Source organism: Scyliorhinus torazame, chromosome 6, assembly GCF_047496885.1.
Source record: "Scyliorhinus torazame isolate Kashiwa2021f chromosome 6, sScyTor2.1, whole genome shotgun sequence".
Lineage (NCBI taxonomy): Eukaryota > Metazoa > Chordata > Chondrichthyes > Carcharhiniformes > Scyliorhinidae > Scyliorhinus > Scyliorhinus torazame.
Genome location: NC_092712.1, coordinates 299908755 through 299934368, shown reverse-complemented (window position 1 = coordinate 299934368; position 25614 = coordinate 299908755). Strand labels below are relative to the sequence as shown.

At 45.1% G+C, this 25614-nt stretch overlaps 1 protein-coding gene across 3 annotated transcripts in view; it reads left to right on the top strand.

Annotated features, from left to right (window-relative positions):
- The window catches only part of exoc2 (exocyst complex component 2), a 323421-nt gene that overhangs the window by 215471 nt on the left and 82336 nt on the right, over positions 1 to 25614 (top strand). For all 3 annotated transcript variants that reach the window (XM_072509914.1, XM_072509916.1, XM_072509915.1), the window contains exons 19-22: positions 7510 to 7569; positions 9351 to 9412; positions 9909 to 9984; positions 13839 to 13955. In XM_072509914.1, coding sequence (XP_072366015.1) covers positions 7510 to 7569; positions 9351 to 9412; positions 9909 to 9984; positions 13839 to 13955 — 315 coding nt within the window. The remainder of the gene's footprint in view (positions 1 to 7509; positions 7570 to 9350; positions 9413 to 9908; positions 9985 to 13838; positions 13956 to 25614) is intronic.

Below are 25614 nucleotides of genomic sequence, written 5' to 3'. Positions count from 1 at the left end.
GCGATTCTCTGACCCGGCGGGGGGTCGGAGAATTTCGCCCAAGGACTTTTTCTTGGTTTCCAGGTTTCGACGTCTGCTGTCGAGCTGGTGAACGAGGTGGTTAAGGAGTGTGAGAGAGGTGCAATGGCAGAGTCTCTCAGCGTAGTCTTTGTGGTAGGTCGACTTGAGTGAGTTTGTGATCTGTAGCCCTTTCAGGATCTTGTCTGCTTTCTTGCATCTTTGTAGAAACTTAATGTCAGTGTCTATATGCGCGATCCTCTTGGAGATCCTCTCGACTTTGAGCTGGCAGTTTGCGGTGTCGATGATATTTTTTGGAGTATTTTTGGAGTGTCGCCACTGTTGTAATGGCAGAGTTGAATACAATATTGGGCCGTAACGTCCGAACACCAGGACCGTGTACTTGGGAGTATGCCAAAGATCCCCCCCCCCCCCCCACCGCAAATCCTCCCAGAGGTCCTAGGGAATGTCTGCATGGCATTTGCCCAGGAGGTGCAAATGTCCGATGGGAAATATTGGGTGCAAATGCCCATTGGGCAATAATCCTGTGCTGGGAACCATCCATCCAAAAATGCGATTTCAGTGGCAAATTTTGGATGGTTCCAACTGTGTCACATCGATTGTTACCCAAAGAATTAAAAGCACTTCTAGCTTCTGGGTAACTATTGTACACACCGACCACCCCACGGAGCTCCTGCCAACTTGCATGTACTTCCAGGGGACTCCTCGCACCATTTCCACCCCTGGAGGGATTCCTTCCCACTAAACCCATGGGACTCTTCACTTGATGCCCTCTTCTGCGGGACTCATCTCGCAACCCCCCCCCCCCCTCTCCCTCACCCCACATGGGATGCATCCCCTGAGCTCTGCAGGACCCACCCATGGCCCTCTTCCCTGCAGGACTCACCCCCCCCCCACCTCTGCAGGACAAAGTAATGGAAGGTGCGATAGTCGGTGCTACTCAACTGTAACCTTCTAACCAATGTTCAGTTTCTGTTCCGCCAGACTTCATTACAGTCTTGGTCCAAGCATGGGAAAAAATGAGGTGAAAGTGTCTGCCTTTGACATCAAGGCAGAATACGATTGAATATAGCATCATGGATCCTGAGTAAAATTGAAGTCAGTGGTGAATCATGGAAAACACAAAGCTGTGTTCTCCTTCCACCGATTTTTAGTTGCTTCATCAAGGACCTTCCGTCGATCATAAAGTCGGAAATGGCTTTGTTCGCTGATTGAGACTTGACCAGCATTTATGCTTGGACGAAAGTGACAACTGACATTTGTGCTGCACAAGTGCCAGGCAACGATCATCTCCAACCAGGGAGAATCTTAACATGCAATTGTATTACCATCTCTGAATCCCTACTTTAGGGATTACCATTGAACATAAACTTGGACCATACATTTTCTATGTATGTACCTACTGGCCAGGATCTCGCATCTGAATCTGCAGGAGAGTGAAGCTCAGGTCAGTCCAGGGCAGGACAGAGCAGTGCTAGTGTTAGCTCTCTACAGAACTCCAGGACCTTTTGTTAACAGCCTACAAAGAAGAAACTTAGCTTGTAAACAAATAAGGTGAGTTCGAGTGAGCAGCTCCCCTTTCACATTAAAGATAAATGAACGTGGCGTGGGTCGCGCAGGTCGGCCGGCGTGGGTCGCGCAGGTCCGTCAGTTGGCAAAAGTGGGTCCCAGAAAAAAAGTTGAAAAAACACAGAAATGAATTTGGAGCTATGTGGGAATATGTGTGTATATGACCTTTAGAATTAATATCTTGTGTTTATCATGTTATGAATGGCCTGCAAATTTGTATTTTCTTTGGAATTTTGCTTTATAAAATGAAGGCATTTGCATATGTAGATGGGGGAAATTTGTATGAGGCAATCAACGGAAAATATCAGATGAAACGTTGTCTAGCATTTTGGTTATTATTTTTTCTTTCATTCTCCTCCTTTTTCACGTTTTCTCCCACATTTACACCCATCAACAATAAACAATAATCAACAAGATATGTCAATCCCCATAATAACAACGGTCCCATCCGCCCACCAACCCCCAAACCTCAACCCGCCTGTTTACATAAACAAATGACAAAAAAGAATCAGGGATTACCCGTAGTCACCCTTAATCTACACGGCTCTCCACCCACCCACCCCCCCCCCCCCAACCAACGCCATCCAGCCTCTAAGAGAGTACCGTACATGATACCCCAAAGTTGTACCCCAAGTCTCCAGCTCCTCCCGTCCAATGCCTCTTGTAAAACTCCTCCTCCCAACCTCGGTTCCCTCCCCCAACCTTGGTTCCCTCCCCCCAACTTTCCACCCCGGCTAGACCACTCGGACCCCGTCCTGTCAGGCTCCGATGGCCGCAGCCCCTCCCCCCACCTCACTCCCGTTCACTGGCCGGCTTAAACCGGCCAGCGTGGAGGCCCCCGCCCGGGTCCCTTTCCCCCTTGCCCAGCCCTAGGAAAGCCCAAAGATCCCCTTTTAGCACACAAACCCCGCATATCCACCTACTCTCCAAAGAGCCCTCCTTTCGAGTGAAAGTCCCGTCCCTTCCCTTGTCCAAATATATGCAACATTGGCTCCTTTAGCCTCTATACCCGCGCGCAGTGATACAAAAAAAAAGAAGAAAATACAGTCATGAGGTTACATCGGCACATGACCATTCCTCAATTTGTCAGTTCTGCCACAGTCCTTCTGCCTTCGCAAACTCCTCCGCTGCTTCCGCCGTTCCAAAATAAAAGTCCCTGAGCTTGTAAGTCACCCTCAGCTTCGTTGGATATACAATGCCGCACTGCACCTTGCCAATGTACAGTGCCCTCTTCACCCGGTTGAAGGCAGCCCGCCTCTTCGCCAGCTCCACCGTAAAGTCCTGGTATACACGTATACCAGCTCCATCCCACTGCACCACCCGCTTCTGTTTGGCCCAGCTCAGGACCTTCTCCTTCACACTGTACCTACGGAAGCACAGAGTCACTGCCCTTGGCGGCTCACTCGCCTTTGGTACAGGCCTCCGCGACCGATGAGCCCGATCCAGTTCATATCGGGAGGAGTCCTCCCCCTCCCCCAGTAGTTTTGCCAGCATCACGGCAAAATACTCAGTCAGCTTCGGTCCTTCAACTCCTTCGGGCAGCCCCACGACCCTCAAATTCTGTCGCCTGGATCTGTTTTCCAGATCTACCATTTTTCCTCTCAGATTCTTGTTCGTGTCCATCACCTTCCGCATCTCCTTCCCCATCGAGGCAAGTTGATCACCGTGCTGCAATACCGTCTCCTCCACTTCCTTCAGCGCCTCCCCTTGCTCTCGCACCTCCTCCACTGCGCTCGCCACCGCCGTCTTCACCGGGGAAACCGCCTCCTCCACCAGCACATTCAAAACCTCCCTCATCTCCTTCCACACCATCTCCATACATTTCTCAATCTGCGCCAACTGCTTTTGGAATTCCGCAGCCATCACCTTAGTTAGTTCTTCAGCCGTAAGCAGTGCGGCCTTCCCTGGTGCTCCAGCCTCCATTTTCTTTGTTGACCCCGCGGTGACCTTTCCCCTCTCCAACGGACTTTCAGCCGCTTTTTTCCCGGCCGTTTATTTGGTGATTTTCGACATCCTTCTTTTCCTTGCTCTATCCCCCGACTTTTACTGCCGTCGCTGGCCCTAGGACCGGGCGTTACTCTGCGAAAATGCCGTTCCCGAACGGGAGCCCTCCAATGTGCGGCTGCCTCCCGCCCGCCGTCACCGGAAGTCGTATTTTGGTTATTATTTAACGAACAGAAGTTAATACCTGATGGTATTGTGTTCCATGTTTAACAGTCCGTTTCAGAGTACTATTAACATCATTAGTTGACCAGTTAGGTACTTAATTAGTGTTCGGTGGTGCATACAGTCACTGTAATTCTCCATTTGGGAGACTATGGGCTCGATTTTCCGATTTCCAGGCTATGTCCGGAGGATCCGTGGCATTTTACGTGGCATCTTACCGGCCCCAGCACCGATCATCCAACCGCTGAGGGGTTAGCAGCTGCGCCACGTAAAACACACGGCCTTCCCAATATAAATGCCTGGAGAATTGCCGGGTCCATGGCCGCGCATGTGCATGGCGACGACCTGCAGCGGTCGTGCCGTACCACATGGCGCCGGCCATGCGTGGACCCGACCTGCTAGACAGTGACCCCTTGGACACCCCCTCGCCACAGCCAGGCCAACCCCCACCAGTCCTCCCTACCCTTGCCTAATACCCCCCCCCCCCCAGGTCAGCAGCATGGCTCCCGCCAGATAATTGGCGGCACTGGACACAGTCTGCAGCTGCCGTGCCGGGTTCCCGACCGCTGAGACCATGAGTCTCAGCCGTCGGGATCCCGGCCCATCCGGGGCGGCGCATCAGGGGAGGGCCTTCAGGTAACGTCCTGAGGCCGTCCCAATGGTGTGCGGCGTGCTCCTCGATGATGCTGTTTTGGAGGAGGCGGAGCATACAAAATCATTCCATCATAAAATGGGAATCTCTGCCCGATCGCCGATTACGAAATCGACATCGGGGAATGGAGAATCCCACCCTATGTTCTTCTGTCGGAGATTGAATTGCCTTTGATTTACGCTCACGCTGGGTCGCACATGAGAGGCGATTCACCATCCCTTACCAAGCAATCCCAGCCATGCTTGAATTTGCGAGGGTGCCGTCACAAATCCTGCTATCCGGCACAATTTTGATCAGGCGACCCAATAGTGAGGTCCAGTGGCTGCCCCCCACAACCACGGTATTTTCTGGGTCATTCTCACTGATCCTCCACTAGAGATTCCCAGCAGAGCGACCCCAACCAGAGACCACCCCCCATAAGAGAGACCCTTGCCTGGAAGCCCCCCATGAGAGAGACCCTTGCCTGGAAGCCCCTCATAAGAGACACCCCTGCCTGGAAGGCCCCTGTAAAAGAGACCTTTGCATGGAAACCCCCCATAAGAGAAACCCTTGCCTGGAAGCTCCCCAATAGGTAACAATCTTTATTATTGTCACAAGTAGGCTTACATTAACACTAATGAAGTTACAGTAAAAATTCCCTAGTCGTCACATTCCGCCGCCTGTTCGGGTGCACAGAGGGAGAATTCAGAATGTCCAATTCGCCTAACAAGCACGTCTTTGGGACTTGTGGGATGAAACCGGACCGCCCGGAGGAAACCCACGCAGACACGGGGAGAACGTGCAGTCTCTGCACAGACAATGACCCCCAGCGGGAATCGAACCTGGGACCCTGGTGAGGTGAAGCAACAATGTGGTACCATGCCGCCGAGAAATCCTTGCCAGGAAGACCCCCCTCCCATAAGAGAGACCCTTGCCTGGAAACACCTCAGCAGAGACACCCCTGCCTGGAAGCCCCCATAAGAGAGGCCCCAACCAGAAACCCTCGTATTATAGAGACCCATGCCTGAAAGCACCCCATTACAGAGATCCTTGCCTGGAAGTAAGAGCAGTCCAGTCAGAGACCATGAAAAAAAATCACTGCTTTAAAACTCACCTGTGCAATACACCTGTTGGCTCAGGCAGAGAATGCAGCATCTGTAAATTCCTAGAAAGAGAAAACCACATCAGTTGGTTTTATACCCCCTCAGATCTTTGATCTGCAAGACTTTGATTGGCATCTACATGAAATTGACTTTACCAGGTTGTGATTGACAGCTTGCACATACAGTCAGCTCTTGCACCAAATCAAAGCCATTTAAGTGCCCTCCCTCTTTTTCTTTGCACAAAGCACTTAACTGTTTTTGATGTGGTTCAAGAGCTGTCAATCATAGCTAGACGTTTATAAACATTGCAATTAGTTTCATAGCAGGCTATTTGAAATCCACTCATATGTGAAGGAAAATGAGTTTAAACAATTGAGTCAGCTGGCAGTATGTGCAAGCTGTCAATCACAGCCTAGTAAAATAAGTTTCACATTGATGCATGTGAAAGGCTTGCAGATCAAAGACCTGAGGGAGTTTAAGCCTTGCTGATGTGATATTCCCATTCTAGGAATTTACAAGTGCTGCTTTTTCAACCAGAGCCAGCAAGTGTGTTGTCCAGGTGAGTTTTAAAGCAGTGATTATTTTTTTAACTCTCCCCTGTCTGGACAGCTTTCTAGATTCCAGGCAGGGGTCTCTGTAATGGGGGGATTCCAGACAGGGGTCTCTGTAATGGGGGGGATTCCAGGCAAGATTGTCTGTAATGGGGGATTCCAGACAGGGGTCTCTGTAATTGAGGGCTTCCAGGCGGCGATCTCTGGAATGGGGGACTTTCAGACAAGGGGCGCAATTCTCCCATCGGGAGTCTTAAGTGCCGACGCCGGAGTGAAAACCAGAGTGTTTCACTCCAGTGTCGGAGCCTGCTCCCAGCCCCCTATTCTCCTGCCCCCGGGGGTCTAGGAGCGGCGTCGCGTCATTTACGCGCACCGGGCCTGGGCACCGCCTAAAAGTGGCGCCGCGTAAATGACGTCACCCACACATGCGCGGGTTGGCCGGCGCCAACCCGTGCATGCGCGGTTGCTGTCCTCCCCGAGGCCGCCCCGCAAGAAGATGTTGGATGGATCTTGCAGGGCAGTGGAGGAAAGGAGGATCTCCTTCAGAGAGGCCGGCCCGCCGATCGGTGGGCACCGATTGTGGGCCAGACCCCATTTGAGGCCCCACCCCGGTGCACCCGGGCCAGCGGCAATTCTCCCAGCGGCCAGCCGTGATTCACGTGGTGCCGGTTTGGGGGGGTGGGTGGGAGAATCCCGTCGGGGCGCCGTGGCGGGACACGCGTGGCGCCCCGGCGATTCTCCCACCCGCCGTGGGGGAGGAGAATTCCGCCCCCGGTTTCTGTAATGGAGGGCTTCCAGGCACGGGTTTCTGTAAGAGGGGGCTTCCAAGCAGCAGGTCTCTAATGATGAGAGGGGGCTTCCTTGCAGGAGCCTTTGTAATGGTGGGGGTCTCTCTTATGGAGGAAGGGGGTTGTCTTCTGGTGGGTGTCTCTGTAATGGGCGGGTTTCTGGTGGGAGTTCTTGCAGTGGGGTTGGGGTGGGTGGATTTCTGGTGCGGGCCTCTCTTCTGGTAGGTCTCACTTTTGGGAGGGTGGAGCGCAGCGGTAGGGGGTCTGGTGGGCGTGGGGTGGGCAGGATATGCACTGTGGGAGAGGGTGGCCCTCCGATGGACTTTGGGGGCAACAGGAATGACCACATTGATCCACCACACCAGGGCCACGCTGGAAATACCTGCTGCAATTTGCACCTTCATGAATCCCAGCCCAGAGGACCAGAGATTCATGCAGGCTTGGAGAATCTGGTGCCCAGCCGTTAATAGGATGCAAATAGGCCAAATTGGCCCAGCTGGAATGGGGCGCGAACCTCGATGCCATTGCTCGTAGGTGGCCAACGCTGGATTCTCCACCGCACCGGGAACTCCGTACCATCACCGGGCGGCGGAGAATCCAGCCCATTATATTTGATCTTAGGAGTTGCATGGGCACAAAGTCCTATTGTCACATTTCATAGTAATAAATACATTTATTTACAGATATTTCAGCTTGAGAAGAACAACCAACATGTATATGAACTGTCCATCAACATCATGAAGGTGGGTAGACGTCAGAAGGATATTTTTAACTCCTCTGATGCAGAATTTTTAAATAACTTTTGAATGTGTTCTCCATCCACAATGTAAGATTTTTATAGAAATATTAAGCGTTTCTCTTTCTACGTTGCTCTCCTTTTCTTTTGCCAAGTACATTTTATGCATCAGGTTGCATAATCTAAAATTTAAAATATACCATTAAATCTTTTCTTTTTGGAATCTTCTGAATTTTCCAACTTTGTGAACTATTTCCATAGTCTACTACTGTTACAATCATACAAGGTCAGAAAATAACAACTTTTATCTACACTTTAAAATTATACCATTTTACCTTTTTATAAAAGTAAAACGTTAGCAAATTTAAATGCTTTTAACATCTGTTCTGCGGCATAGTGGCACAGTGGTTAGCACTGTTGTCTCACAGCGCCGGGGACCCGGGTTCAATTCCAGTTCTGGATGACTGCCTGTGTATAGTTTGCACGTTCTCCCCATGTCTGCGTGGGTTTTGTCCGGGTGCTCCGGTTTCCTCCTACAACCCAACGATGTGCAGGTTAGGTGGATTGGCCATGATCAGTGTGCAGGGCTACGGGGTAGGACCTAGATCGAGGGCCCTATTGGAGAGTCAGGGCAGACTCGATGACCGAATGGCCTCCTTCTGCACTAAGGAATTCTATGTTGAAAGGCTTTTCTGTTTATTGATTTAATTGTGAAATTTGGGGGTAAAATGTACAGGTCTTATTTTGTTGAAAATATGTTCACAACTGTAGACCTGGAAAATGTGGCCATATGACTCGTGACGCATACTCTGCCCAGTTTATGCTGAATTTAGCAGTAGGACCATAAAGCATGCGTTATCCTCCTGATTGGCATTTTCCAATTGCCTGTTTTGCTTGGAAGTCACCAACTCCCAATGTAGCAGGCACAAACTGCCAATGGGAGTCAAAGGTGAGAGACCATGCGGTCCCTCAGACTCTCATTTATGATTTCAAGAAGTGGATCAACATAGAACTTACAGTGGAGAAGGAGGCCATTCAGCCCATCGAGTCTGCACTGGCTCTTGGAAAGAGCACCCTACTTAAGCCCCACGGCTCCACCCTATCCCCGTAACCCAGTAACCCCACCTAACCTTTTGGATACTAAGGGGCAATTTAGCATAATCAATCCACTTAACCTGCACATCTTTGGACTGTGGGAGGAAACCAGAGCACCTGGAGGAAATCCACACAGGGGGGTAATGTGCAGATTCTGCACAGACAGTGACCCAAGCCGAGAATCGAACCTGGGACCCTGGAGCTGTGAAGCCATAATGCTAACCACTATGCTACCGTGCTGCTAATGAGGATGAGTTTCTCCCCCACAGATTATATGACCCTTTATTAAATTGGAATAGTTGCAAAAAACAGTTAATAAAGTACCCAAAGTATCAAAACAGCAATTACTGAAATTGTGTCTAATTTTAAATTTCCATATCCATGTACAGGCACATGTATATATAATATGTGTGTGTGTGTGTGTGTGTGTATATATAGTATATGTAAATAGAGCACTTCTTTAACATAACAATTGAAGCACGTTCAGACTATTGAGTCTTTGTCCAAAATTAAAATCTAGCTTGTTAAAGACAGAAATAAGTCAGATACACAAACTTCTATAATTAATTTGTTAGACAATAATGGAATGTTCATTGTAACCTTAAAAATATAAACTGTTTAGGAAATGCTGTCAAGTTAGGACAGGTGCTATTACTTTTTATGTGCATAACCTTACTTGTTTTCAACTTAAAGGTGTTCATTGATTCCTTGGAGTACCTGAGTACTAAAGCCGATGGTGATTCAGACAGCATACAGTAAGTATTTTACCACTTTGGACATCAGGGAATTTGGTTTTCCTCGTGTGCATCCAATTGTAGCCAGAGATCTCCAGCAATGACTCTCTTACCATGCTGGTAGTTGGGTTTTGCCGTTCAATTGGTCTCTTCCTCTATAATGCTAACCCATAGCTATTTCATCCAAATTCGAAATTAGCTTTACGTTTATGCTGATGACACCTAGTTCAACCTCCCATTCGTCTCTCTGGACTCCCCTCTATGTATGCGTCATGTGACATATGCACTTTCCTCCAGTTTGACATTGGGAAGACAAAGTTTCTATGCCATTACTCCTTACGTGGACTGGAGAAACTAAGTTTAGGGATGCTGGAGTGACTGTTGAGATGTGAGCTTGTTAATACTCAATTATTACTGTGTAAAACTGACAGCAAATTCTGGCATCTACACATGTGCAATTAAACCAGAAAATGTGAAATTATTTTAACTATGAAAGAAATGTTTCTTCTCTTTCTAGCCTCTCGAGCCTTTCTGTGGACATTTCATCCCCAGACTTGCTTGGAAGCATGCATGAAAGCTTCAATCCAACCCCAGTAAGTTCACTAGGTTTACTTGTGAAAATATCAATCCTAATTGTGTAGCTATTTTTGATGTTTTACAGTATTGTGATTCTACAAAGAATTTGGATTGTTCTTGTTTGGGAAATTCAAAGAATAATCTTAACTGATTTGAATCTGTTGGGGAGAGGTAAACGGATGTTTTATCAAGTAATAGTTCAGCACCCTGGAGTTCCTTCCTTAATAGGAAATGCTTCAGAAAATTAGGAGTCCTACCCCATTTCAGACTGCAGTCTGCCAAATCAATAACTATTAGATAACTTTTATTAACTTATTTTTGTGTTCTGAGAAAACTTTGATCTTTTGTTTTGCGTTTGGACTGTTCTGTTTGGCAGATGAATGTAAAGTTGTTAAGGTTGCTTTTACACTACTGGTTTTGTACATTTGGGTAAGTACTTATGCTGGAGTGTGGCAGTGAACGAACAAACCACTTTGTTATTATTGTATAATTTAGTCATCACCTTATTGGGAGGGATAAGATTGGCTAGAAACTGCAGTCTTAGTAGAAGCTAATGTTTTCAAATTAAACTCATTTATTTTTAAAGTAGCAATGTGAATGATTTAAAGATTCAAAATCACTTCCAATAGTTTATATTGCTTTATTCTTCATTCATTACCTGTCAAAAAACAAGTGGAATTTTCAATCAATAGAAGAAAAGTATTTGTTTGCTTACACGGCCATTTTAGTTCATCCCATTCTTTGTTTATGTATACTTATTTAAAATATCCCTGTTTTTGAATGGATGCATTGCACATTGCATCATGCATTTGTTATAGTAGGAAAGTGAAATCCAAATGCCTTGAGATTATAAATCCCTTCACATTAGAAGTTTTCTGCTCACCAATTTGAGTCTAAAATGTACTGGGGCAAACCTAATGTAGACAAATACCTGGTGAGACCTAGTTCAGTCATGATGCCAAACTGCCAGAAGACACTGAAGTGCTGAATTGATTGATCAGGTGTTGCTCCTCAAGCATCCGTTGAGCTTCATTGAAACACCCTGCAATAGGCCAAGGACAGGGTTGGTCAGTGTGAGTCCATGGTGGAGAATTAAAATAGCATGTCACCCGAAGCAGAGGGTCACACTTGAGGACTGAATGGAGGTTTTCCACTAAGCAATGACCCAATATGCGTTTGGCCTCCCTATCGTGGAGCAGACCGCATTGTGAGCAATGAATACAGAATACTTAATTTAAAGAGACACATGTAAATTGCTGTTGCCCCTGGAAGAAATGTTTAGGACCTTGGCTGGTAAGGAGAGAGAAGGTGAAAGAGCAGGTGCTTGCATGGAAAAGTGACGTAGAAAGGGGATAGGTTGTTAGAAATGATTGAGGAGTGGACCAGGTTGTCGCAGAGCGAATGGCTCCTTTTGAATGCTGAAAGGGCAGGGGAGAGTAAGATGTGTTTGGTAGTGGCATCGCACTGGAGGTTTCAGAAATGGGAGAGGATGATCTGTTGATTATGGAAGTTGATAGCATGGAAGGTGAGGACGAGGCAAATCCTATCATTGTTCTGGGAGGAAGAAAAAGGGATGAGAGCAGAAATGAAGGAAATAAATCAGACACAGTTGACAGCCTTGCCAAACATGGTGAGGACGAATCTTTGGTTGAGGAAAGAGGAATACCTATCAGAAGCACTGGTGTTGAAGGTTGCATCATAACAAATCGATGGAGCTCGAAAAACTGAGAGAATGAAATGGAGCCATTAGAGGAAGCTGGTATGTGGAAGTGTAATTGTGGTAACCGTGCAAGTCAGTGGGTTTATAATGAATGTTGATAGCCTATCTCCAGAAATAGACATGCATAAGTTGTGCAAGGGAAGAGTCAGAGATGGACCATGTGAAGGGGAGAAAAAGGTGCAGATGTGAAGCAAAGTTGATTGAAGTTTTACAGGGCAAGGGTGTGAGCAGGAAACAGCACCGATATAATCAGCGGTGTGCCATAAAAAGGATTGAAGGAGGGGACTGGAACAAAGAATGGTTCCGCAGATCCCATGAAAAGGCAGGCATAGCTCGGATCCATGTGGGTATCCACAGCAACGCTTTTTATTTGGAGGAAGTGAGAGGAGAAGTTGTTCCATGAGAGAACAAGTTCAGCCAGGCAGAGTAGTGTAGTGGATGGAAACTGGTGGGGCCTCTATTCAAGGAAGAAGCGGCCATCCCTCAAAATGTCCTGGTGGCAGATGAACGGTGTAGAAAATTTGGAGAGCCATGATGAAAATGGAAATTGTTGAAGTGACAGAGGATGTCAAAAGACTCAGTGATGTAGGGTGGGGAGAGATGGACAGGAGGATAAAAAATAAAGTTGATATATTTCAGTGGGACAGGATCAAGCTGAAACAATAGGTCTACCAAGGCAGTCTTGTTTATGGATCTTGGGAAGGAGGTTAAAATGGGCTGTTCAGGATTAGGGGACTAGGAGGTTGGAGGAAATGGAGGGGTGACCTCCAGAAGAGATGAGGTCAATGGCACTCCTGGAAACAATTGCCTGATGTTTGGTGATGGAATCATGGTCTTGAGGGAGGTAAGAGACAATGTCAGGCAGCTGGTGTTTCACCTCTGCTCGGTACAGATCCGTTCGCCAGGCAACAGCACCACCCTTGTCAACAAATTTGATAATCATAGAACTTACAGTGCAGAAGGAGGCCATTCGGCCCATCTAGTCTGCACCGGTTCTTGGAAAGAGCGCCCTACCCAAGGTCAACACCTCCACCCTATCCCCATAACCCAGTAACCCCACCCAACACTAAGGGCAATTTTAGATACTAAGGGCAATTCACCACGGCCAATCCACCTAACCTGCACATCTTTGGACTGTGGGCGGAAACCGGAGCACCCGGATGAAACCCACGCACACACGGGAGGATGTGCAGACTCCGCACAGACAGTGACCCAAGCCGGAATCGAACCTGGGACCCTGGAGCTGTGAAGCAATTGTGCTAACCACTATGCTACCGTGCTGTCCTAATTATGGGATAATGTTGGGAGTAAACATGAGAATTGAATGCAGCAAGTTGAGGGACTCGGGTTAGAGTGAGCAAGGGGAGAAGAGTCACTGAGAGAGCCAGTGACTTGGCAGATGTTTTCAACAGCAAGGTCCAGAGAGGTTAAGACGCCAGTGGGAGGACTTCAGCTGGAGGGAGAATATTGGAGATGAGTAAAATGGTCGACTGAGTGCAGGGAAGACCCCACACCAAGAAATGGGAATGGAGAACGACTATAATTGAGGTAGGGATGTCGCTATGTCTGTTGTGAAGGACAGCTTTATTAGTATCAGAGAGTGGGAAGGCCGGAGGATATTTTTAATTCATGGAGAGATGAGATTGGAAGAAGTGATGGGGTCAGAGGGAAATGAAAGGATGAAAGATCTAGGGGCTCTCTGGTCTGCATGGGTTTGTTGGAGCTTGCGATCCTTAATACCTGACAGGAAGGATGAAATTGAATGGTGCTGCAGAGTAGACTCTTTAATTTTTATTTTCAGCAACCCTTTAGATTTACCTCACTTTTTACTGAGCTAGATGGTTGTCTTGGTCATTGTAGTTCTGGTTTTTCACAATTTAAAAAAGTGCAAATTCAGATAAAGACATTAGATTCCTGTGCACAGCAGAGCAAAATAATTGTGATCCCACGTGTAACTGTTTTCCGGCAGCAGACAGGAAATCTGTTCCCTGTGTCTTCATATGTCAGTGAACCTTCTTGCACTCACGCCTCGTGCATTAGGAACACTGAAGCAAAACAGAATTTCTGATTTGGGAGGAGTGTAAAACATTGTAAGTCAAGGCAATAGCTAATAATGGTAATACTTTAAACACTTGTATTTAAACCTATTAGGAACAAAAACTACTGATCGTTCTCAGCAACTGTGAATATTTGGCACATCACACCTTCAACAATTTGGCGGAACACTTTGAGAAGCATGCTTTCCAAGAGACAGAGAAAATTGCTCAGGTACTGTAATTGTAATGGGTTGTTGAAAGGCACAGAATGATCTTGAGTAATGTGGAAGATTCCAACTAGTAGTACTGATTGCTAATAGTAATCGGGGTTACTTAATTTAATTTTAGATTTTCTACTCAATGTCGTGCTTGTGCTTAAAACAGTTTCAGAATATTTCAAGGTATGTACAATACAGAGCCAGGCCATTTAGCCCAACAGGTCCATGCCAGTGTTTCTGCTCCACATGAACCTTCTCCCACCCTTCTTCCTCTAGCCCCACTAAAATACACTTCTATTCATTTCTCACTCATGTGCTTCTCTAGCTTCCCCTTCAATGCATCTCTGTACTATTCATCTCAAATACTGCTGGTTGTAGCAAATTCCACATCCCAATAGTTTGCTGGGTAAAGTAGGTTTAATGAATTCCCTTTTGGATTTATTGGTGACTGCCTTATGGTCCCTGGTTCAGATTTTGTCCTACATCTTCCCAATCTAACCCTTTCTGAAATTTAGACCACACTCCGGTCACCCTTCAGTCTTCTCTTATCTGGAGAAAAGAGTCCAGCCTGTTCAGTCTTTCCTGGTAGTATAACCCCTTAGTACTGATATCAGTCTTTTCTTTTTTGCACCTAGCCTAATGCGTCTATATCCGTTTTATAAGAGTCCAGAACCGTGCGCAACATTCCAAAACTAGTCTGTCCAAAATTCTGTACATGTTTAATATACCTTCTCTGCTGTTCAATTCTGTCCCTCTGGGAATGAATCTTGGTGCGATGTTTGATTTTTAAAATAAATATGGCCTTATTAAGCTGCATCATTACCTTTAAGAGATCTGTACATCTGTACTCCCAGATCCTGTAGTTCCTCTGCCCTATTTGGGCACTTGTTTTCCAGGGAGTATGCTGGCCTCTTTATCCTTTGTGCTAAAATATACCATCCCACACTTACTATATTGAAGTTTATGTTCCAATTATGTGCCCAATCTGCAAGTTTATTAACATTTCCTGTATTTTGTTGCAGTGTGCCTCTGCATTAGCTACACCACCCAATTTGATGTCATCCACAATTATTGATATTTAACTTCCGATCCCAGAGTCCAAATTGTTTATGTAAATGGTGAATAACAGTAGTTCCAGCATACATCTTTGTGGAACTGCACTTCCTGCCATTTGCCAATCTGTGTAATTTTAATCCCTACTCTGTTTTCTATTTCCATTCAGCCACTTATCCCCTGACTCCACATTTTATAACCTTTGTCATGAGTCTATTATGCAGTATCTGATCAAAGGCTTTTTAAAAAAACCAAATGTCTGCTGCTTACCCTGTTTGTTCTTCAAATAATTCAGCTACATTAAATGTTTCTTTTTTTGCCTACTCGTTCAGCACATTTTGTCCATTTCTAAATAGCAAATGCATGCTTCAATGAAATGATCAAGAAACATGTGAAACTATGCAGCAGTAGTCCAATTACAGGTTTAAAACTGACACTAGGTGCAATATTGGGAGACTGCAATGTACTCCGAGGAGCCGTCTTTCAAAATGATGTTTAAAGTGATACTTTTCCTGTCTATTCAGGTGAAAATCTAAAAGAAAACCATGGCATTGTTTATGAAGGGCAGCACTTTTTCATGGGTGCTTAAGTCTTAAACACTACCAACGAAACAAATTAACTGATTGCTGTTCATACAAACAACCTACATGCAAATGGCTGCCATGTTTGCTGATGTAACATAAGTGAATGCACCTTAAAGAAATGTAATTCAGCAAATGTGAAGCAATTTGAGACACCTTGAGTGGTGAAAAATAAAACAAGTTGCTTCTTTTTTGTGGAGACTCGAGGCATCTTTTTGTCCGAGACAGGATTATTTTTGTGACTTTTTTTTAAGGGACCGCCACAAAAACGTAATTGAATTGATGTGGATATATGGGTATGAGTACATTAGTACATTAAAGAAAATGGTGCAGAAATCAGAACACTTTGTATCCACAGCTTTGGGTGCAAATTTGTACATGTCACTCATATTTAATGCTGCTATCTTTGTGTACAGGGAAATCCCTTCCATCTTATTTCCCATCCGTCCCAGTTTTAAGCTATAGTATGTCACATCAAAGTCATTAAACATTCAAGAACCAGAAATCCTGAGGAATATTTAATCCCAAACAATGGAGGCACGGTGGCACATTATTTAGCATTATTTAGGAGTTATGAGGATGGGGCGGGAGATTGGGCCTAGGTAAGGTGTTCTTTCTGAGTGTCAGTACAGACTTGATGGGCCGAATGGCTCTTTCTGCACTGTAAGGATTCTATGATTCTGTGGCTTTAATTTTAACAGCAACTCCCACCCCGTCATTGCCAATGGATGCAAGTGAGAGGCATTCTCCAAGGAAAGCTTTGACAAAAAGTCATCCAGACCCAAAACATTAGCTCCGTTCTCTCTCCACAGATGTTGTCAGGCCTGCTGAGATTGTCCACAATTTTCTGTTTTTGATTCAAATTCCAGCATCTGCAGCATTTTGCTTTTAACTAAATTGTTTAAATGGATACATAAGCCAGGGTCCCAGGTTCGATTCCCGGCTTGGGTCAATATCTGTGCGGAGTCTGCATGTTCTCCCTGTGTCTGCGTGTTTCCTCCGGGCGCTCCAGTTTCCTCCCACATGTCCCGAAAGACGTGCTTGTTCGGTGAATTGAACATTCTGAATTCTCCCTCAGTGTATCCGAACAGGCGCCGCAGTGTGGCGACTAGGGGATTTTCACAGTAACCTCATTGCAGTGTTAATGTAAGCCTACTTGTGACACTAATAAAGATTATATATTATAAAAAACAAGCAAAAAGGATAATAAAGTTTTAGCCCTTTATCTCAATGGGGCTTGATTACTAAAGTGAGGAAAATGTGCTTTTGAAATACTACACTCAGTTCTGGACACCACGGGCGGAATTCTTCCCCCCCCCCCCCCCCCCCCCCCCCCCCTCACGCCGGGTGGGTGAATCGCTCGGGCGCCGCGCGAGTCTCGCCCCGACGCCCGCACGCGATTCTCCCACCCACCCCAAACTGGCGCGGCGCGAATCACGGCTGGCCGGTGGGAGAATCGCTGCTTACCGTTGATAATGGGCGAGCGGCGATTCTCTGGCCCGGATGGGCCGAGCGGCCTGTCCAACACGACAGGTTCCCGCCGGCGCCATCCACACCTGGTCGCTGCTGGCGGGAACGCTGGGGGGGCGGCTTGTGGGGGGGCGAGGGGGGTTCTTGCACCGGGGGGGGCTCAAAAGGGTCTGGCCCGCGATCGGTGCCCATCGATCAGCGGGCCGGCCTCTCTGAAGGAGGATCTCCTTTCCTCCGCTGCCCCGCAAGATCCATCGGACATCTTCTTGCAGGCAGCCGCCGGGAGGACGGCAACCACGCATGCGCGGGTGACTTCATTTACGCGGCGCCAGTCGCGTCACTTATGCGGCGCCGCTTTTACGCCGCGCCAAGGCCCAGCACGTGTAAATGACACAGCGTCGCTCCTCGCCCCCCCCCCGGGGGCGGGAGAATAGGGGGCTGGGAACGGCCTCCGATGCCGGAGTGAAACACTCCAGTTTTCACTCCAGCGTCGAGACTTAGTCTCCCAATGGGAGAATTGCGCCCCGCATCACAGAAAATATATATATTGACCTTGAAGGCTCTGAAATGCAGACTCACCTGAATGATACCAGGGCTGGAAGTGATGTTAGGAAATAGTGATAAAATGAAACAATCAAGGAGTACAATAATTTTGAATGTGTTCAGAATAATGTATGTTTAAAAACAAACTATTTTAAATATAAATCATAGCAATACAGGCTGGTTGAGTGATGGAAGTAAGGTTTTTGATATGCTGCTTAACTAACAACACTGTAACAAATGATTACCTAAGGTAAGTTGCTAACAATGGGTGATAGTGTGTCAAAAGTTAAAGTAAAGATTGTAAAAGCTCAAAAAGGAAGATGAGGGTGAATTTCACACTTACATTATTAAAGGTGAGCATATAATAAAGGTAATCGAGAATTTCTGGGAGGTTAAATTTGATAAGGCAATATAAAAAGAGGGAAGATGAAAAGAAAAATATACTGTCAGAGGCAAATTCGCACTATGCAAGCGGGCAGCTTTGAGACCACATCCCACAGCAACAAGCTATGTCTGGAGAAAGCCTGTTTGAGAAGCTGGTTGTCGCTATCCAAAGTCGGAAGCAACTCTAAAAGATACAGCTACCTGGTGTGATAATTATGCTGGATTTTTGTAATAGTTTTAAAATCTATGGGATGTTGTTTGGGGAGGTTTAACACTGAGATTAGGAAAACAGAGGGTGTTGGAATTGGGTAACTTTAAAGATACTGGGTGGGATTTTCCACACTCCTGCCTTGTGTTTCACGGTAGAGAGAGGCAGCCCGTCATTGGCCACTCGCAAAATAACCCGGGTTTCCCATTTTATGTGACAACTGCTGGAAAATCTGAGTCACTGTGAATAGCCTCTAATGTAGTTAATTATGTTGTAAGTTGTGTTATGGGCCAGGGTTCAGAAAACTCTAACGTATATCATGGAGTTCACCTGACCTACAACTGTTTATTAATTTTGGTTACGAGGAGCACAAGAACCTACTTTCCAGGTTGTATTCAACAGAAGGCCTTAAGTAAGCACTTTTAAATAAAACAAAGTTTATTCTACGAATTCAGTTCACATTTAATAAAGATACACAGTAAGCATTTTTATTAACTATAAACATAAATACCCCACACAGCTACAGTTCTCTCTCTCTCCCTATATATATATATATATATATATATTATATATCTATATAAAACCCTTAATAACTTCCCTCTCTGCTGTTTCAACTTGATAACAACATCCAGTAAAACCAGGAAAGCCCTTTTAACAAAACAGTAGGTTTGAATTCTTTACAGATTTTACCATGCAGAGAGAGAAAGAGAGGAGAAGCCTTCTTTTTCTGAATCCATCTTCCAACAGTGTAAACCGAAAGTAAAGCTCAGAGCCACAGCCCAGCTCCACCCACACAATGACATCACTGAAGCCATATGATAATACAAACATTTCTTAAAGGGACACTCGCATGATGGTTGACATTCATCTTGTGTATTTTACTGTTTAATAAACATTTATTTTGTTTAAAATCATCACACAATCATCTGGGATATCCTTCACTGGTCTTCACATCTTTCCTCTTATTGTACCAATTTGCAAAATACAGTTGAGAGCAGACATTCCACGTTTCCATTCTGGGGTTTGGAATATCCTAGCATTTAATATCAGCTGTGGCCGCAACATTGTTAAATCTTGAAACAGGTTACATAAGGGGCTGTTTAGCACAGGGCTAAATCGCTGGCTTTGGAAGCAGACCAAGGCAGGCCAGCAGCACGGTTCGATTCCCGTAACAGCCTCCCCGAACAGGCGCCGGAATGTGGCGACTAGGGGCTTTTCACAGTAACTTCATTTGAAGCCTACTTGTGACAATAAGCGATTTTCATTTTGTTTAATTTCATAAGGTTGACTTATATTTCATTGAGCATGTGACATTGACGTGTGATCTAATGGGGGTATTTAAAATGAGAATAGATTAACTGAAACTATTGCCTCTGGTGCAGATTCCAAAATAATGGGGCATACTCTTAAAATTAGAGTGAGGCCATTCTTGATTGAGATGGGAAAACTTCCCTTCACCCACAAAGTAAAAGCCCGGAATTCTCATTCCACAAAAACTGTGTGTGCTGGGTCAATTCAAACTTTGAAAACTGAGATCAATCGATTTTTGTTAGATAAAGATTTTATCAAGTGACGTCGAACAGAGGAAGGTAAATGGGGCTGAACAAATAAAATGTCAGAACAGGGTGAAGGATTCACTGCAGTTCCTATGTTGTGTATGACTAAATTTTAGGCACTTAGAATCAAGTGGCATAGAAAGAGGCCATTTTCTTTTTGCAAAAGATTGAAAAAGCTGTTCAACTAATCAAACTTCCCTGCTGTTCTGCCATAGCCACGTAAATTTCCCATTTTCTGCACAAAGTTTAGATGCAACAAAACCGCTGATGTGTATGATTATTTTAAAATTTATGTGACTGTCCAGGAACATCTATGCTGAACTTTCGTTATTTGGAATTGTGGTGCGTCATGTAAATCTATGAATTATATAGAAGTGCTAATATTTTTAATGTCAGGTGAATGACTTAGTCATTAATGACTGAACGTTCAACAGTTCTACTTCCTGCTTTTCTGAAAACATGATTGTCCTTTACAGGAATATCAACAGTTAGAAATGAAGATGAATAATCACATCAGTTTTATCAGATAAATATTAAATTAGTTTCCTGTAGAAAACAATTTTGTGCATGTTTTCTTTCCTTTGGAGAATATCTATGAACTATTTTTGCATCATATCTGACAAAGCCACTTCCTCCCGTGTGTGCTTACTATCCTGGGCAAACTGGAGTTTATCTATGTTAAATGAGTTCTGAAACCTCAGTGATATCACAGAACCATTGAATGGTTGCAACACAGAAGGCAGCAATTTGGCTCATCTTGACCATGCCGAGTCTCTAGCAAGAGCAATTCATCTACACCCCTTGTGATTTTGAACACCTCCATCAAACGTCCTCTCAATCTTTCCTTCGCTGAGGCGAACAATCCCAGCTCGTTGATCTATCCTCGTAACAGAAGTCCCTCTTACCCATGAATCATTCTTCTAAATCTTTTCTGCGCCCTCTCCAATGCCTTCAAATCTTCCTAAAGTGTGGTGCCCAGAATTGGGTATAATGTTCCAATTGAGGTCAAATCACTGTTTTATAAACATTCACCATAACATGGTTGCTTTAGTACTGTATGCTTCTATTCGTGTTACGAACAGGACAGGTGGGTGGGTAACTTTCCCTCCTTGTCCCCACTTCTAGGTTGACTGCCACAAGAGATATATTTTGAGAAGGATTATTTTAAACATTTTGAATGTTGCGATTTTATAAAATAGATACGAAAGATGCTTTTGAATAATTTTAAATCAAAAGAGAAAGCATAAACATTTATTTACACATCATCTGAATGTGAATACAACCACACGCACACAAGAACAATAATTCTGGAGAAGAAACGTTCACTTTGATTAGCAAGTCCCTTGTTCTTAATCAGTCCTTTAATTTGGGAAATGCTGCAGACCTGAAGGGTTTCTCTTGGGTTTTTTTTGAAGTTAAATGGAGGTTGTAAGTTTCTGGGTTTTAATATGAAGTTGTGCCGGGCTTTTTTAGAGAAGAATTATAATCTTGCAGGTGTAAACAAGCTAGCCATCTGCCCGCTGCCTGGGACGACTGTCTGTTTCGTTGTATTTACATTAAGGTTTTTTTTTCTCCTTGCTGGGAGATGATGGGTGCTCTGTACTGTGTGGTACCAGACTGACTTGCCGTGGCCTGTCCTTGGAATAATAAGATTTGCTATGTCAAACCATTTTCGACCATGTGACCATGGAATTGATACTTCCATTATCCGCGCAACTGATTTGATGTCACAAGCCATTGCCGCACAGTGGGGAATGAATAATGCTGTTTACACCTGCTTGCATCCTGAATGTCTCTTCAATGGAAGATCCTCTACACATCTTAATGACTTCTCAGAGGCATGAGTTAATCCCTGTCTGCAGAAATCAAAAGTCACCTGACCTCCAGCCCATTTCGCTCAAGGTAAAAAGTCCATATTCCATGTTGCTTTTTAAAAAAAAAAAAAAAAAATTGTCCATCGTCTTATATTTGCAGGCACATGACACGAGTGTGGCGCTTCACTCTCTCAACCTGCCCTCCCACTTTCAACGATTTATGTACATTTTCCCAGTCCGTCTGATTTTGCAGCCTCTTCAGAACCATTTATTTTATATTGTTTTTCTCATTCTTCTTGCCAAAATGTATTACTATGCACTATTGCACATGTCTGTCCAAACAACCAGCTTGACAATGACCTCCTGGGAGCTCCACGGTGCACCTTCATCCAGGCAACAAAAAAAAACAATTCAGCACTACTGTGCCCTGTCACTCAGCCAACTTTGTTTCTCTGTTTTCACTGCACTTTATTTCTTGGGCTTCAATTTGGCTGACAAAGCTGCCATGCGATACTTTATGAAATGTTTTCTGGGAGACCATATATACACCACATCAACTCTATTACATTCATCAAGTCTCTTTGTTATCCCTTCAAAAATACTCCCATCAAATTGTTTCAACTTCAATCCTTCCCTCCGAATTGATACATCTGATCCAGTCCTGAGATTTATCAATTTTTCAGTGCAGCAAGCCTTTCTGGTATTTCCCTATTATTAATTTGTAGACCATCCAGTGCCTCCTATCTCCTTCACAATGAACTTGGAAGTATCTTCTTCCTTGGAAGAACAAATGCAAAGTAATAATTTAGTATCTCAACCATGCCTCCTACCTCCATGTGTCCTCCGACATCCATAGGATCTGTATGGTCCGTATTTTGTCTCCTTCTGCCACCCTTTTACTGTTTATGTGCCTAAAGAGGACTATTGGCTGCCAGACTCTTCTCATACTTTCTCTTTCCTGCTCTTATTTCAGCCCGATGAATGCGTCAATGATAACAAACTCGATTATGATGATTAGGAAGTGGGCGATGGGGTGGGGGTGGGGGTGGGGGGGCGTGGGAGCAGCTGGAGGCGGCGTCATGTAAAGGTACTAGTCTGGGAGCTTTGATAACGGCTCCTTTGCCGTTCTCACCGACCCGTTACTCCACAAGTCCGGTGTTGGTGGCGACACTGCAGATCTGGGGACAGTGGAGGAGGTACAAGAAGGTGGAGGGAGCGTCGGTCTGGACCCCGATATGTAACAACCACAGGTTTGTCCCGGGTAGGATGGATGGTTGGTTCCAGAGCTGGCAGAGGACAGGCATCAGAAGGATGGGAGCTTTCCCAGTTTGAAGGTGCTAGAGGACAAATTTAATCTGCCGTCAGGAAACGCCTTTAAATATCTGCAAGTACAAGCCTTCCTGAAAGAACAGGTAGTGGCCTTTCCGACGCTGCCGCCACTGAGGATGCAGGACAGGGTGGTCTCCGGCACCTGGGAGGGGAAGGTGTCGGATATCTACCAGGAACTACAGGAGGCGGAGGAAACCCCGGTGGAGGAGCTCAAGGGCAAGTGGGAGGTGGAGCTAGGTGAGGAGTTGGAAGCGGGTCTGTGGGCAGAGGTCCTGGGCAAGGTTAATTCCTCCTCATCATGTGCCAGGCTCAGTCTAATTCAATTTAAGGTGGTCCACCGGGCGCACATGACGGCAGCGAGAATGAGCAAGTTTTTTGGGGTAGAAGACAGTTGTATGAGGTGCAAGGGCAGGCCTGCAAACCATGTCCACATGTTCTGGGCTTGCCCGGAGCTTAGAGAGTTCTGGCAAGGGTTCGCAAGGGTAATGTCCAAGGTGCTTAACACACGGGTGGTGCCGAGTCCAGAGATAGCGATCCTTGGCGTGTCAGAAGACCTGGGAGTTCAGGGGTCGAAAGAGGCCGACATCTTGGCCTTTGCCTCCCTAGTTCACTCTAGTTTGTTTTGTTATTATTGTTACTACTGTTTTATTGTGAAAAATTCTGCAAAACCTTAATAAAAATACTTTTTAATAAAAAACAAACTCGATTATGGTATTAATCACGTTTATACAATCACCCGACTTCTCAACCTTGCCCCTCGCCTGAGATGTGGCGATCATCAGGTTAAATCACCACTGTCAGCTTCCCATCAAAGGCAGCCGATGGTCATATGGAACCATGGCGACTTTACTTTTACAATCACTCAAAGTGGCTTTCTCCTGTGGCTATGTAAACTCTTTTCCTGATTATCAGTTGGTTTTTCTCTTTCTCTTTGAGTTCTTGTGCCACCAAGATGCAGGAACTTCTTTCTTCAACTGCAGTAGAGGTCTCCGTACCTTCAGCCTTTTCAGGGGATTGGGTTGGTTTGCTATATTGACAAATCATACTGTCTTATGAAGTTTCTTTTGAAAGCACGGGTATATTCTGCGGCCTTTGTTTAAACCATGATTTGTATTCAACTGGCATCCAGTCACATCAATAGGCCGCATCAAAGATATCCTGTCGGATAATGCTACACGAATCCAATCACTGCTCATTGTATATCACACAAACTCATGAATGAGCCTCAGGCCACCACTTCAGTCCTGAAATATGCCAGTTTACCTCAAGTTACCATGGTGTTGAGATATGTCTCTAAGGGATATCAACATGACATCCCTAGAAGGGAAGTTTGTCATGTGATTCATTCTTAATTTCACTTTTGCTTTGAGCAGACTGCACACACAGCTCTGATGTCTTCAAGTTTTATAACTGTTTTCATGTGCCGAGTCTTAATAAATGAACCCATGACATGCTTACCCAATCCTTTGTGAGCGAGGGTAACTTGTGTCTTGTACTGCAAAATAGCCCGAGATATTATATAATTGGAAGAACACAACATGGTGATTAGCGGTGGTGAGACACTGGGCAGCAAGATTAAGTACAGGTGTGAAATGGTAAACAGCCTTAGATCGTGCCACATAGCATGAGAATACCTTTCACATTTAGGTCATACCACAATGAAGTCACAGGATCAGAGTATTGAAAACCGTGTTGAGCTAGTGCTCAAGCAGACAAAAATCTTATAGTTAGATTGCCATCCTTAGCCTGTCAGCTCCATTAGTAGGACAGTGCATTCAGGGGTTAGCTCAGTCAGGAAAGGCGAGGGACCAGGGTGTGGGTTGAGTCAATAGCGAACAAGAACAGTCAAACAAAAAAAGTCATAAAAATTGGACCAGTGACTGTTGTGATTATCACATGTGGGTTTGGAAGTTGCTGAACAATAAATGGAATAAAATGTAAAGATATTATTCCATGCTGCGATCTTGCCACAACCCATCTTCGCAGACGGAGCTTTGGAAAAATGCACACAAACAACTGTAGCAACATTTATTCTAGGTACAGCAGAACAAAGAAGGTCAAAGAGATTTGGCAGGATATCTGCAAAATTCCACAATTTGAATTGGATACACCTGACCTACTATACAACTGTTTAAACAGTGTACAGCGCTATGGTTTCTTGATTCAAATGTGTCTAACCAGACACGCGCACAATTATAATTTGCCTAGTAATTTGGAATGAATAATTGAGGCTGAATATATCAGGATTAACAGATGAATAGCTAAAGGAACCCCAAAAGGTATGGACTATGTTGGGAGACCAGTTCAGAATCGGGTTAAACTTCTGTATTCATCATGGAAACTAAAGGCCCAGTGATTGCAGGTCTACCAGCATATCTAGACATCACGTTGCTAGCAAGCCGTAGAATCTGTCAGATGTTCCAAAGCAGATGACCCTCAGAAACTATTCCCATTGCCTCAGCCATGACTTAACATTGAAATATTCACAAAGTTTTGTGAAAATTCACAAGTTCAAGGGACCTGCAAGACTACACTTGCAGGAGAATGCAAGTCTGTCAGTTGATCCACCTCGTAAGTGCAGCTTCCCCATACAAGACAAATTGAAGGCTGAACTAGACAAAATGACAGAAGAAGGAATCATTAGATGAGCATACAGGCACAAATATTGATGTAATTCAATCACGTGTCATAAAGAAGGATGGCCCATTGAGAGTATGCCTCGATGGGCAACATTT